We start from the raw sequence: 15,255 nt of genomic DNA, 5'->3' as shown, positions 1-15,255 counted from the left end.
TGAGCTCACTTTGTAGTCCAGGCTGGCCTCGAACTCGCAACGATCCTCCTGCCTCAGCCTCCCAAGTGCTATACAGGCGTTCAAGACCACACCCGGCATCATTTTGGACCTATCCTTCCCAGTAAGAATCTTTTTTTTTTCCTGGTACCAGGAATCAAACTCACGACCTCGCGCTTGCCAGGCAGGCGCAGTGCCGCTCAGCTAAATCCCCAGCCCCCCAGTAAGAATCTTAATAGCCCACTAACTCCTCAAAAAATTTTAATGTGCCTTCAATTTAAGGACATTGGGAAACCAAAACATAGTAAAATTGCTAGTTTTAGCACCAGGTGTTATGGCTCCTGTCTATAATTCCCAGCACTCTGGAGGAAAGAGACAAGCTAAGAGGCCAGCCTAGGATAAATGGGGAGTTCAAAGTCAGACTGAACTGCATAGTGAGACTCTGTCTCTAAATAAATAAATAACTGCTTCTAGGCCTTTTGGCTAAGATCAAGCATAGTAAATAAATAAATAAATAAATAAATAGGTTTATTCTTTGAATTAGATATTAGAGCAAATGATTTTGTGACTACTCAGAGAGTGTTGCCATCTAGAGGCCTGATCAGATACACAGAATTTTCTTCAAAGTTTATCAGAGAAGAGACATGAATGTGAATCATCACTTCAGGCTAGTGAAAGCAACTATTTTCACTGTCCAGTAACAAAATCTTCTTATCACAGTCTTTGCTACAGATAAAGTCAATGAAAAACAACTATCTCCAACAAGGTGAGAAATAAAAATAGGTAGATTTTTTAAGATTTTCCCCACTGTTTTAAAAGAAATTACACCTTCTAAAGATGCAACCCTAAACCAGAGTATATCTAAATATAATACAAAACTTCACTGATATAAGTGACACACTGGCGCAATGCCAAGATCACAGCACTGTTATCTCCAAATGAGCATTTAATCAGAGATCCGCTCAACAGAACTAGAAAAGAGTCACTTACTAATCATAACAGCTCGCCCTTTGGGATCCACGGCTAAGAACTGGCCAGGAACAATGCGGCGGCATCCACTTTTGCCGAAAGTTTCCTGATGAATTTTCTCAAACATATTTTTAGATGGTTGGTACTCCAAGATAACAATCCGACCTGAGTCACTGCCAACCACAATGTAGTCTTTGGTGCCACCAGTCAGCCTAAAGGCCATGAGTGACCGGATAACACCAAATACTTCCACCGTAAGGAGGGTATGCACTTTGCCAGTGTTAGGGTCTGGACGAAGCAGCTCCAAGATCTTTCCACGGGAAACAACAATTTCTTGTTGTTTCGTTCCTAGAAAACCAAAAAATGAAGATCATACACAAGCACAACTCATCCAAAAAATAACCTGGATAGCAAATGCCATTGAAGAGAATTATAATCAAGTAAATTGAGGACTCAATTTTATTCAATTTAATTTTATTCTTTTTGAAAATGTACTTTTCCCAGAGCTGAAGAGATCTAACAAAAAGTGGCACCAAAGAAGGCTTTTAAGAGTCACCAAAAAAAAGGATCACAAGTGGTGGGGTGACGCACACCTGTGATCCCAGCACTCAGGAGGCTGAGGAAGGAGACCAGCCTGAGAGTTCGAGACCAGCCTGGGCTACAAAGTGAGCTCAAGACCAGCCTGAATTGCACAGTGAGACCCTGTCTCAAAAAAAAAAAAAAAAAAAAAAAAAAAAAAAAAAAATAGCCAGGAGTGGTGGCTAACACCTATAATCACAGCACTCAGAATGCTAAAGCAGGAGGATCTCTGTGAGTTCAAGGCCAGCTTGGTATACATAGTGAGTTCAAAGCTAGTCTAAACTACATAATGAGACCCTGCCTCAAAAAAAAACAACACAAAACAAAACAAAACAAAAAAAAACACTATGGAGAGAATTTACAAAGTTTAAATTTTTTTTCCCTAAGATCCGCGATCAATCTGTACAACTGAGACCTGCCTATACAGTACTGCTGTATCCATGAGAAATGGTTCCAGGACACCCTCAGATACCAAATTTCTATATATGCTCAGGTCCCTTATCTAAAGTGCTTAGTATTTCCACATAACTTACACTCTTTCTCCTGCATACTTTAAATCAACTAAAGCCAGGAATGGTAGCTTGCACCTAATAGGCTAAAGCAAGACGACCATTTGAGCCCAGGAGTTCCCAATCAACTTGAGGGACATAGGAAGACCCTGTGTCACGTTTTCGTTGTTGTTGGTTGTTTTCAGTGATGGGGCTCAAACCCAGAGTTTCCTACATTAGGCAAACATTTTACCACAGAGACACATCCCTAACTTAAGACCCTGTGTCTTTTTTTTTTTTTTTTTTGTACCAGGAATCAAACTTATGACTTCAGACTTGCCAGGCAAGCACTTAAGACCCTGTCTCTTAAAAAAAACTTTTTAAAAATCATCTCTAGATTATTTACATACAAGGGCCGGGGATATAGTTCAGCGGCACAAGTCCCTACCTGGCAAGCGCAACATCCTGAGTTCAATTCCCGGTACCCACCTCCCCCCAAAAAAGATTATTTACATACAATACCTAACAATATAAATCCTATAGCTGTAGTTGTTACACTGTATTACTTAGGGAATAATGACAAAAAGTTTCTACTCGCTAAGTGCCATTCTTTTTTACTGAATTATTTTTGCTCTGTAGCTGCTTAAATTCACAGATCTGAAACCCTTGGCTCCAGAATCCATGGACACTGAGGGCCAACAGTATAATATTTAACAACTTTACAATTAAATCCTTCCAGGAGCTGGAGATGTAGTTCAGTGGCACAGCACTTGCCCACCAAATATGAGGCCTTGAGTTCGATCCCTGGCACCACAAAAGAAAAAAAAAAAAAAAAATCCAGCAACCATGTATGGATGCTTTCCAAAAAGAATAAATAAAACCTTCCAAAGATACTCTTTCTCTAGTCCATCTTGAAGGGTAGTGCTCTAAGAAATCATTATAATACATTAACTTTCAGTGTAATTCCATGTAGTGTGCCAAGAAAGCTATGAAGCTGCCAATTAATATATACCTTGTTATTTCTAAACCCACTAATGTTCACTTTTATAAGGGAAATCAACACCTCCAAACATGTAACAGCCAATTTTGTCCCTAACATGCCTGTTACTCCAATGCTACCATGATGCATTGACGTTAAATGTTTAAAATAAATTCCTCCTTCACAAACTGCCCCTCCAAGTTCAACCAACCAGGGGCAGGGATATAGCTCAGTGGTGAGTGTCTGCCTGGCAAGCATGAGGTTGTAAGTTCGATTCCTGGTACCCTTTGACAAATTCCTGAAAAAAAAAAAAAAAAAAAAAAGGGCATAAAAAAAAAATTTGACAAAAAAAAAAAAAAAATTCAACCAACCTGCTGTCAACATACTATTTTCTCTGCTACCCAGTCTCGAAACCCATACACTTCACTTTGTTATCCACTAACCCACGCATATAATTTCTTTTTAAAAGGGCAGTGGCTGGGCCTGGTGGTGCATGCCTGTAATCTCAGCACTCAGGAGGCTGAGCTGATCGCCATGAGTTCAAGGCCAGCCTGAGCTACACAGTGAATTCAGGACCAGCCTCAACTGCATAGTGAGACCCCGTCTCAAAATAAAACAAACAAAACGGTAGCAAAGAATATTCAAGTAAACCCATCAGAAGCACAGTAACAGCTGTAAAAAGAACCAGAGAAAATAATGTTTACCTGAAAAGTGAATTCTGCAGATTAGCTCCTGCTTAAGTGCCATAGAAAAGGTATTAAACTGTATCCTCAAAAAAATTCTCATGAGTTGCCTTATTACTGGGGAGATTAACTTAACTCACAAATGTTTCATCTACAGTGGCAAGAAAAGGTTTATTTTATACACACTAGTACCTCTTTTTTTCCCCCCCTTTTTATCTGGTACCGGAAATCGAACTCACAACCTTGCGCTTGCTGGGCAGACGCTGTGCTGCTGAGATAAATCCCCAGCCCCAGTACCTCTTTTTCTATAAAGCTCTATTGCCTAATATTTCTTTTCTTAATCTGATAATCAAAATTTCACAAATCTCGCTTTAATTCCTCTTTCTAAAAGGAGCCCCCCACCACTGCAATATGTGGATATACCATTCCCCAACATGAATGTAATTACTATACATGCAAACATATACTAACAAAAAAGAAAAATTTATCCCTTACCACTTCACTCATTTTTCATGGCACAATGTAGCTGGTGAATAAACAGCAGCAAATGACATTTCTCTCCAAGCAGCAACACCTACCTAAACTTTATCTTTTTACATGAAAGTCCTACAGTCTTTCCAAGAACCAACACAAGGTTCAATCCTCCTTTAAAAAAAAAACTACTTTCTCTGAGAAATGAGAAACCTGAGAAATACCTTCACACATTCTTCTTTCCTAATTTAAAGTCCAATTCAGTATCAAGGATCATGACTTACAATCTTATTATGCATCACAGCAATATACAGACAACCTAACACCAAGGAAAGAGCCAAGAAATAAAATACACCTCTGATAAGAATCATTACATACTGTGGAGGAAAGGGAGAGAAAGTGAAAATAACCAAGATGTGTTATGTACACGTACCAACTCCCCACAATGAATGTAATCATGCACTGCAAACATGTAATAAAAGTAAATAATTTTTTAAAGTTACAATTAAAAAAAGAATCATTACACACCAAGAAGCTAAGAAACACATCTGAAATTAGGTAACAGAAAATAGGGCTCAATTTAACATAATTCTCAAACGTTACAAGCCAGATTTGAATTGTTCATATTTACCAACTATTGTTTTCTTATACATGGAAAACATTTCCTCCACAAGATATAAGCAAAATATAGTATGTACTAACTCAATTTACAAAGACAGTAGCTAAAGAACTCACCAGAGAAGTTGCCATGAATGGCAAAGCTGATGCCAGTGGCTCGCTGCAAGGTCAAATTGTACAGGAACATGATGACAGCAAAACTGAGTCCCTCAGTATTCCAGGCCTTGCTTTATACCAACAAGATCAAGTCAAAGCAAGCTAAGGACACAAAATCAGAAAAGCAACTGAGCAATTGTTATTTCTACAGAAAGTTTTACATAGAGCTATCTAGGTAAGGAAGCAGAATTAACAGAGTAAGGCCTATTGAAGAGTACCACACACATAATCACTGCTAGGAGTACTTTCTATATACAGGACCACACCCCATGCTATCAGCTTTGCTTTTTTTTTTTGGAGATAGAGGGTCTTCCTACATAGTCCAGACTGGCCTCAAACTAGAAGTGATCATCTTCTAGTGATGATCACTTCTAGGCCCCCCGAGTGCTGGGATTACAAGCATGTACTACCATGCCCAGCTTCTGCTTTGCTTCTAGTTTCACAACAATCTTTTAAAGTATGCAATTTTACACTCTTACCAATTTAATAGGTAAGAAAACTAAGGCTTGGATATTAATTAAATCACTTAGCTGGACAGAGTGGCACTCAGTCTAAGAGGGTGAGGTAGAAGGATAGCAAGTTTGAGCACAGCCTGGGTAACAGCAAGACCCTGTCTCAATGGGCTGAGGATACAGCTCAGCAGCACAGTGTGTTCCTGGTAAGCACAAGGTCCTGAGTTCGATTCCCAGTACAAAAAAAAAAAAAAAAAAGACCCTGTCTCAAACCTGTTTTAAAAAACACTGAGGATTTATGTAGTTTAGTGCAAAGCCTCTTGTTTCAATCTCCAGTACCACCTCAAAAAGGTCACTTGCCTAGTACATAGGAAATGGTAATATTTATATTTTTTTATCAAAAAACTACATAGATCTATGTTTATATATAGTATTAACATGGTTCAGTATTCAAAACCCAACTCTTCCTGGGGGCATCAATTTCACCAAATTACATTGTATCCATCTGTGATTTATGTATATGTATACATATATGCTATATGTTTTACCTCCTTTCTTTAACCAAAGGCTGGGTACTATATTTTATACCCATTATACTGCAACCTATTTTTTTAAATTTAACCACCTTCAGATAGCAATTTTACAGCTGCAGAGTATTCCAATGAATAGTTAGAAGTTAGTTAGCCAAAACTCTACTAATGAAGATTCAAGTTGTTTCCAATCTTTTGCTGTTATTAACAGGGCTGCAAAGAAAATACCTCACTTGTATATGTGTGAGTTTATCGCTCAGATTAATTCCTATAGGTGGAATTGGTGAGTTCAGGGATTCATACATATGAAAGGTGTTAAGGTTTTGTGAGACAGGGTCTCACTGGGTAGTTCAGACAATCCTTGAACTCACTGAACTTGCCATGTAGCCCATGCTGGCCTTGAAATTTCACTTCTCCTGACTCAATCTCCTGAGTGCTACAATTACAGTCATGTGCAGCATGCACATGAAATGTTGAGATACTGCAAAACTGCCTTTTAAAGAAACCCTACTGCCAGGTGTGGTGGCACACACCTGTTATCCCAACACCTGGGAGGCTGAGGCAGAAGGATTACTGTGAGTTCAAGGCCAGCCTAGGCTACATAGCAAGTTCAAGGCCAGGCTATGAGAGACAGAGACAGAGACAGAGACAGAGACAGAGAGACAGAGAGAGAGAGAGAGACCCTACCAATTCACATGCCCTGTAATGTGAGTTCCTGTTCCCTCAAAACCCAATTTACGTTTTAAGACTTTTGACCTATGCTAATCAAACAAATGACTTTGGTATCTCTGTGTAGCTTTCTTTTGCACCTGATATACAGCTCTATAATCAAGGAGTGGTTAGATTGGGGGAAGGTTGTTGCTGTTGTGTAACACAGGGTCTCACTTTGTAGTGCAGGCTGGCCTTGAACTCACTATGTAGGTCAGGCTGGCCTCAAACTGGCTGTGATCCTCCTGCCTCAGCATCGAGTGCTGGGACTACAAGCTTGTTCTCGTAAATATTGCTTCTGGGCCGTCCCTGCTTGCAATGCAACAAAGTCAATCATCCAGTCTAGAAAAGGATCCAGAATGGGAGATTTCCCTACATACCTTTATATTCCCCTAGGGTCACAAACACAGAAAAAAAATTGGAGAAACCATCAGCTAACTCTGAAACCCTGAACAGCTCCCAAAGAGCTGTTTTGCTTTCACTGCAATTGAATGGAAAAACTCAGGCTATTTCCCCGGGTGGTTTTTGTTTTTTTGTTTTGTTTTTTTTTTTTCGTGCCAGGAATCGAACTCATGACCTCAAGCTTGCCAGGTAAGGGTTTATGCCGCTGAGCTATATCCCCAGCCCTTGCCCGGGTTTGTGTTTTTTTTTCTGTTTCTGTTTTTGTTTTTCTCCGGTACCGGGAATCGAACTCAGGACCTTGCGCGTGCCAGGCAGGCGCTGTGCTGCTGAGCCAAATCCCCATCCCCTGCCCGGGTTTTTTTAATGGCTACTACCCACTACAAACCTAGGGATTCATTTTCCCCAAATCTAGGTGGATCCAGGTTCTCCACCTACACTTTTACCTTGGCTAAGGAGAAAGGTGCGTTCTGGAGGAAGATCAGTCACTACTAAAGAACTATGTACCAGGCAACAGTAATACTTAAAACTTGGGAGGCTTATACTGCAACTTTCCCCCAGGTCTAAGAGAGTACTGAGATTACTACAAGGATCTTGTGGGCTAGCTCACTCCATGTCTTCTCCATGTACCAAAGTGTAATCATCGCATTCTGACTGCAATGTTTTCTACATAGAAAAAAATACCTTATTTTGCACAGGGGAAAACTGAGATTCAGAGAACGAAACACGTTGATTACCAGTGCACACAAACGGAAACCAGAGCTCTGGCTCCAACCACTGTCTCTGTTACTTATACTTTCTAAGTCTTTCCACCTTCTGGTTTACGGTTTCCCGCGGCGGATGTCCTTCCCGCTCGTTTTCATAGCTCCCACGTCTCCCAGGCCACGGGGCTACAAACGGGACACTTTCTACAAGCCTTATTTTGAGCCAAGCCTCGTTCCCACTCTGTGGACGGCTCAGGAAAAGATAACAAAAAGCCGTTTTCGCCGCGGATGCATTCCCGTACACGTCCTTGTGCCCTAGCACAAACACTCCGGCCTAAAGTGCCGCGGAGACTCCCGCCGCAGTGCCGGAGACCCTCCTACGTGGCCGCTCTCAACTATCCCAAGGCCGGAGAAGTCGTAAGGCTACTTGTTTACCTTACAGCGGGAAGGATGGCGTAGGTATCCGATGGATCCTGAATCCTCCGAAGCCTAAACCACTATCACCGTTAACCCACCGGCGTCCGCCATTAGCCCTCAAGACAGGGGCCTTCCGCCTGCGCGCGACGGAAAAAGGTACCCAACCCGCGCCTGAAGAATGTATCTATAAAAATTTTTAAGTGCTTCCGTCAGCATTTAAAAATTATTTGAAAATACAATATTATTCTAACTTTACAGGATGATAGAAAATTGATGGGTTTTTTTTTAAGTAGGTTTAAAAATGTTAGTTGGGCACTACAGTAGGCAGCCCAAAGGTCCCGGAGCGCCAACGGGGAAGGAAACTCGCTGGCCCGGAAGTGACGGATGAGGACCAAGATGGCGGACCTCGAGTCACTTGAGAAGTTAGCAGGGGTCTCCCAGCCATCAGAGGGGGTGGGGGGAGCCCGCTGCTCCGAAATCTCCACCGACCTTATTCGATCCCTGACTGAGCTGCAGGAGCTGGAAGCTGTGTACGAACGGCTCTGCGGCGAGGAGGTGGGGGGCTGAGCCGCTTTCTCCAGGAGGACGCAGGGTCGTCGGGCATAGGAGCCGTCAGTTTTGGGAAATCCGGGTTTGGGGGAGCTCTCTCCTTACTGGGGGAAATAAAAAAGCACCTGGCAAAGAAGCTTGAGCATGTAGAGGTATTGGAGGAGGTCTGTCTACTTCGTTCACTCTGTCAGATGCCCTAAGCTTGTATTCCCTGATACCTGTGCGATCTGCACCTTCTTTCCCCAAACCCGACGTTGATTTCCTTGGTGCGCAGTCACTGTAGTATTTATCCCCCTGAGCAACGTTAGACTGAAGTATGCGGCAGTCTCTTAGTGCTCCAAATAAGAATTGCACGGGCGTAGAAATTGAAAATTATGGAACATCTCCCGATATCTCATTTAGGCGAGAAGTCACTGCGAATGAATTTGAATTTTCAGACTTCCTCTTGTAGGAAATGATTTAGGGGTGTAATTTTAGCGTTTCGGTTAAGTTTTGGTGTTCAGCTTTGTAGGCAAGTTGAGTGTGAGAGTGTGTGTCTCTCGGGGTCTCTTTGGGTGCCTCATAGTGGCCTGGAACTTGGGGTCCTCGTCCTTCGCCTTTCAAGTAACTAGGGTTGCAGACTCAGACCATCATTTCTGGCTAGGACTTTTAAGATTGAGGCGTAAGTGTTTAGTTTTTTTTTTTTTTTTTTTTTTTTTTGTCTTTTTGAGACAGGGTCTGGCCATGCAGTTCAGGCTAGCCTTGAGCTCGCTCACTTTGTAGCACAGGCTGGCCTTGAACTTGCCACAATCCTCCTGCCTCAGCCTCCCAAGTGTTGGGATTATAGGCATGCGCCACCATGCCTTACGTGTTTTTGTTTTTGTTTTTGTTTTTTGAGTACATGGAATCAGCTCAAGACCTCACACTTGCCAGACAAGCACTGTACCAGTAAGCTAAATCCCCAGCCCTAACCATCTAGGCTTGGACAAGTCACTTCATCTCTTATACCTGTGATGTTCTGATCTAAAAAGTTCAGCAGCTGTTTTTCCAAACCAAACTTTTAAGTAAGTTTCAGCACAGATGAGCCTTGGAGGGAGGACATTGACATATTTAAATATTTTCAAATATTAAATTGCATTAGGCTGTGCATGGTGGTGCACACCTATAATCCCTACACTCAGGAGGCTGAGGCAGGAGGATCATTGCAAGTTCAAGACCAGCCTGGGCTACAAAGTGAGCTGAAGGCCAGCCTGAACTGCATAACAAGACCCTGACTCAAAAAGACAGAAAAAAAAATTACATCAATGCAGCCACGCATGGTGATGCACACCTCTAATCCCAGCACTTGGGAGGCAGAGACAGGAGAATCACTGAGTTCGAGGCCTGCCTGGACTACCTAGTGAGTTCAAGACTAGCGTGAACTGCATAGTGAGGCCCTGTTTCAAAAAACAAACAAAAAAAATGCATCAACTCTAGCAGTTTCTGATACTATTTTCAGCAACATGTGTTTGAAAACTTAGTGTTCTTGACATAACATTCCTAGTTTTGCACTCAGTGAGTCAATCAGTACTTTGGAGGGCAAGACATGGTGGCACAGGGACCTGTAATTCCAGCCTTCAGGAGGATCATTGGAAGTTTGAGGCCAGCTTAGACTACATAGTGAGACCCTGTCTCAAAAAAAATAAAAAAAAAAGGACTGCAGGTATAGATCAGAGGCACAAACACCACCCTGGCAAGTGCAAGGTCCTGAGTTCGATTCCCAATACCAAAAAAAAAAAAAAGAGGAAAAATTAAGGAAATCTCATAGATGCAACAGTGGTAACAGTGTTGTTTCTGTATTTATAGTTGATGACTGCCAGGGAAGGTTGCCCTCTGGATACTGTTTTGATAAAAACGAACAGCTAAGCCTGTACTCTGTTAAGCAATTTGTGTATTACCTTGTGTGATTTCCACAACAGCCCTGTGGCTTGTTTTACAGAAGAAACTGAAGCATAAGAAGAGTACATAAACTAAGTGAGCACAGTAAATAGTGTAACCAATACAAAGTTGTATTTATTCCCTCTGAGTACTGACTATGAACCGAGAAAACCATTTTTGTTTTGTGTTTATGACTGCCACTTTGTAAATTTCATTTATTTACCCACTGCAATTTCAATCCTATCTGTATGAGATGCTGTGCTAATGATAGCAAATAAAAGTTTATTTCTTCCCAGTGTGGTGGTCATATGCTGGATGGAATAAGATATGCATAAGGTAATGGTCATTATGCAATGTATAAGTGCATGTAAGTGAAGCATTTAAGTCCAAGGGAGCATAGTGGAAGGAAAAAAAGAATGTGAAATGGTATTTGCCTCTCAGCTAAGTGGTTGGTTTGGGTAGCTTTTAAGCTTCCTTCTTATCATTCTGATGACAGGATGTTTCCCTGTGTTTCAGAAAGTGGTGGAAAGAGAGCTGGATGCTCTTTTGGAACAACAGAACACCATTGAAAGTAAGATGGTCACTCTCCACCGGATGGGGTGAGTCTCTGCATCCCCGCAGCAGCTGTTGTAGATTCCAAAAGCAGGGCTGGGGATATAGCTCAGCGGCACAAGTGCCTGCGTAGCGAGTGCAAGGTCCTGAGTTCAATTCCCAGTATCAAAAAAAAAAACAAAAACAAAAAATTGAACCAGGTGTGTTGGCACATGCCTAGAATCCCAGCACTCGGGAGTGCTTTGTTGTTTTTGTTTTTTTGTACCGAGAATCGAACTCAGGACTTTGTGCATGCCAGACAGGCACTTATGCCACTGAGCTATATCCCCGGCCCAGGAGGATCATTTCGATTTAGAGGCCAGGCAGGGCTACAAAGTGAGCTCAAGGCCAGCCTGAACTGCATAGTGAGACCCTGTCTCAAAAAAAAAAAAAAAAAAAAAAAGTTAAGTGAATACCTAACAGTATAGTTCAGTGATTTATTAAAGAGTTTTTGAAACTTATTAGAAATACAGTTCTGGGGTCCCAACGAAAATTTCTGAATCAGAAACTCTGGGAATGGAGCCCAGGAATATGTATTTTAACAAGACATCTAGGTGATTGGGCATAGTGCAAATTTGAAAGCCATTGCTTTTATAGATTTTGTGTATTTGCTAATCATAAAAGTTGCCCTTTGCCAGGTGTGTGGCATGCACTGTAATCCCACCTACTCTGGAGGCTGAGCCAGGAGAGGACCAAAAGATCAAGGCCAGCCTAAGAAACAGTGAGATCCTGTCTCAAAAAAGAAAAGACTAAGCCTGGTGGTGTAGTGGTGCACACTTCTAATCCCAGCACTCCAAGAGGCTGAGGCAGGAGGATTGCCGTGAACTCAAGGCCAGCCTGGACTACAAGTTCAAAACTAGCCTGAACTGCATAGAAAGACCTTGTCTCAGGAAAAAAAAAAAGAAAAGAAAAGCCTGGGGATGTAACTCATGGTAAAGTGCTTACCCAGCATACACAAGGTCCTAAATTCAATCCCCAGTACCCACCCCCAAAGTTTCTCAGCATCCTCTCAGGTTGTTGGTTAGTAGTTTTTGTTTTGTTTTAGTTTTGTCTTTTTTTGAGGCAGGGTTTCGCTATGTAGCCCAGGCTGGCCTTAAACTCATGGCATTCCTCCTGCCTCAGCCTCCCAAGTGCTAGGATAACAGGTGTGCACCACCACTCCTGGCTGTTGGTTAGTAGTTTTTAGGCTCAGTTTAGCAATTGAAAGAATCTGTTCTCTAGGTCTTTGGCTATATCTGTTCAGGAGTGACTCTGATAGTTTCAGCACTTAATTTTTTAGTCAGGTATCTCAAAGTAGAAATTAAAAGGGCTAAGGCTGTAGCTTAGCATTCACTAAGTTCCATCTCCAGGTGTGCAAAAAAAAGGACAAAGACACTAATTTTTTTACTAAGTGTATGTGAGTTCACAATAAAATACTCTTGGAGAAAGCTGTGTGTAGGGTGAACTAAGCTGAGTTGCATAGAAATATAAGACACAGTCTCCATCTACAAAAAACTGTTTCCATCTTGTACTCCTACCCTCTGGCCCAATGGATATGTATGTGCGGACGATGTCTGTCTCCAGGCCCAACCTGCAGTTGATTGAGGGAGATGCAAAGCAGCTGGCTGGAATGATCACCTTCACCTGCAACCTGGCTGAGAATGTGTCCAGCAAAGTCCGTCAGCTTGACCTGGCCAAGGTAATCCCATTGTGCTTTTGATGTCTGAGTTAATAGAGCTCAGGAAAGAAACCACCATCTAAAGGTTAGAGCAGCACTATCCAATAGAAATCTAATATGAAATACTACACCCAGACAAAGATATCGCCTGGAAAACTCAGGCCAATTGCTCTTACGCATCTAGACATAAAATTTCTCAACAAAATAATGAAGCAAATCCAGCAATATGTAAAAAGGATTTTAGAGCTGGGTGTCATGATGCATGCCTATAATCTCAGCACCCAGGAAGCTGAGGCAGGAGGGTCACTGCAAGTTCCGGCCAGCTTCAGCTACATAGTGAGTTCAAGGCCAGCCTGAACTACATAATGAGATCCTGTGTCAGAAAAACAGTAGCCAGGCATAGTGGCACATGCCTATAATCCCAGCATTTGGGAGGCTGAGGCAGGGGAATCATCACGAGTTCAAGGCCAGCCTATGCTACATGAGTGAGTTCAAGGCTAGGTTGAACTACATAGTGAAACCCTGTCTAAAAAAAAAAAACCCAATACTCAAAACCTTAGAACCAAAGGGAACATTCTCAGCCTGATAAATCACAACTATGTAAATCCTACAGCTAGCAACATACTAGTGAAAGAAAGAATGCCCTCCCCATAAAGAACAAGATAGTGTTATATCCCTTCTAGCAAGGACAATCAGAGAAGAAAATAAAAGAGATGACCCATATTGAAAAAGAACAAATTTAATATAAACTACCTACATAATTTTAAATTGTCTTGTAGCCATTTTTTTCAAGACAGAATCTTGCTCTATAGTTTAGACTGGCTTCAAACTCACTATAGCCCAGGCTAATCTCAAATTCATAGTGACCCTCCAGATGTGGCACACATCTGTGATCCCAGCACTTAGGAGGCTGAGGCAGGAGGATCTCTTAAGCGTTCAAAGCCAGCCTCAGTTGCATAGTGAGACCCTGTCTCAAAAAAAAAAAAAACCTCACAGTGATCCTTCTGCCTTAGCCTCTCAAGTACTGGGATTACAGGCTTGTGCCTACTTGATTACAATGTCATGTTTCCAGAGTATCAGATACATCTTGATTCAGTTGTAAATTTTAACAACATAACCCAACTATAAATATGGATTATTTCCATACCTGCTTCCATTAAAATGAGTTATTTCCCTACATTAATAAAATCGTGTAGCCAGGTACGGGGATTCACATGTATAATTCCAGCACTCTGGAAGGCTGAGGTAGGATGATCACAAAAGGACTGGGGATGCAGCTCAGTGAGTTTATGGATTCAATCCCCAGTACCACAAAATGAAATAAAATCCATGTCTTATATGGATTCTTATATGAACAAGAAAACTTAATAAGAAAACATGTCTTATATGAATATAAAACTTCCAATGTCTTATGTCATTAAGTGAGTGGTAATAATGGTTCATGAGTTTGCCAGTTAAAGCTGAGAAGGACCTGTGGTTGGCCAGATTCAGCTCTGGAGTCACCCTACCTTCTGGAGAGGAGTTTTTGAAAGAAAGGACATTGTTTCTAAGCAGAGTCTTTTTGCAGAACCGTCTCTATCAGGCCATTCAAAGAGCTGATGACATCTTAGACCTGAAGTTCTGCATGGATGGAGTCCAGAGTGCACTGAGGAATGAAGACTATGAGCAGGCTGCAGCCCACATTCATCGCTACCTGTGCCTGGACAAGTCAGTCATTGAGCTCAGCCGGCAGGGCAAGGAAGGTTGGCATGTGAGAGTGTGGATTTCTAGTTTAGAGACAAGCATCTCTAATCTGAAAGAGGCTAACTCAACCAGGAAAAAAGCATGTGTTAGGAAGTCTCTTACCTGCCAATAGGCTGTATATAGATCCCCTGTCATCCCAGGGCAGATGTTGTTATTCCTATTTTATGGAAAAGGAAACTGAATCTGTATCTACTAATTCTTGGGCCAGTAGATTCTTTGCAGTTGACCATATTCCCACTTTTCTTTTTTTTTTTTTTTTTTTTTTTTTTTTTGTCCTTTCGAGCCAGAATCTCACTATGCAGTTCAGGCTGGCCTTGAACTCATTTTGTAGCCCAGGCTGGCCTCAAACATGCAGCAATCCTCCTGCTTCAGCCTCCCGAGTGCTGGGATTACAGGCATGCACTGCCACGCCCAGGCTCATATTCCTAAAATGAATTCTTCGCCTGATATTCTAGCCCTTCCGTAATCTTGACTCACCCTGTCTTTCTAGAGGCGTTCACTCATGCACCCACTCATTGCATGAATATTTGTTGAGTTCTTTACACCAGAAAATATACTACTTGTAATGCTCTGTAAATACTTTTCTCCTGTTTCTACTTTTGTTCCTTTGCTTATGTCATTCTCTTCTGCAGTATGTGTTTCCCCTACTCAGGTCTCAAACTCCTGCCC

The 15,255-nt window shown here is 41.8% G+C and overlaps 2 protein-coding genes across 2 annotated transcripts in view; one reads left to right on the top strand and one right to left on the bottom strand.

The window, feature by feature from the left end:
* Positions 1–8,296, bottom strand: part of Sf3b3 (splicing factor 3b, subunit 3, 130kDa) — a 49,807-nt gene extending 41,511 nt beyond the window's left edge. Inside the window, exons 1-3 of the mRNA XM_005403485.2 lie at positions 8,169–8,296; positions 4,902–5,042; positions 988–1,314 (exon numbers count right to left, since the gene is read on the bottom strand). Of these exons, the coding sequence (XP_005403542.1) occupies positions 988–1,314; positions 4,902–4,971 (397 nt within the window). The 5' untranslated portion in view covers positions 4,972–5,042; positions 8,169–8,296. The remainder of the gene's footprint in view (positions 1–987; positions 1,315–4,901; positions 5,043–8,168) is intronic.
* A 213-nt stretch (positions 8,297–8,509) lies between these two features.
* Positions 8,510–15,255, top strand: part of Cog4 (component of oligomeric golgi complex 4) — a gene marked incomplete in the record, with an annotated part of 28,957 nt that continues 22,211 nt past the window's right edge. The window contains 4 exon segments of the mRNA XM_013503867.1: positions 8,510–8,705; positions 11,112–11,194; positions 12,750–12,864; positions 14,411–14,585. Coding sequence (XP_013359321.1) covers positions 8,535–8,705; positions 11,112–11,194; positions 12,750–12,864; positions 14,411–14,585 — 544 coding nt within the window.

This window comes from Chinchilla lanigera, unplaced genomic scaffold (genome assembly GCF_000276665.1).
Source record: "Chinchilla lanigera isolate Chin_1 unplaced genomic scaffold, ChiLan1.0 scaffold00083, whole genome shotgun sequence".
NCBI classification, from domain to species: Eukaryota; Metazoa; Chordata; class Mammalia; order Rodentia; family Chinchillidae; genus Chinchilla; species Chinchilla lanigera.
Note: the sequence above shows the minus strand (reverse complement) of the source record. Positions and strands in the feature narration are given on the sequence as shown.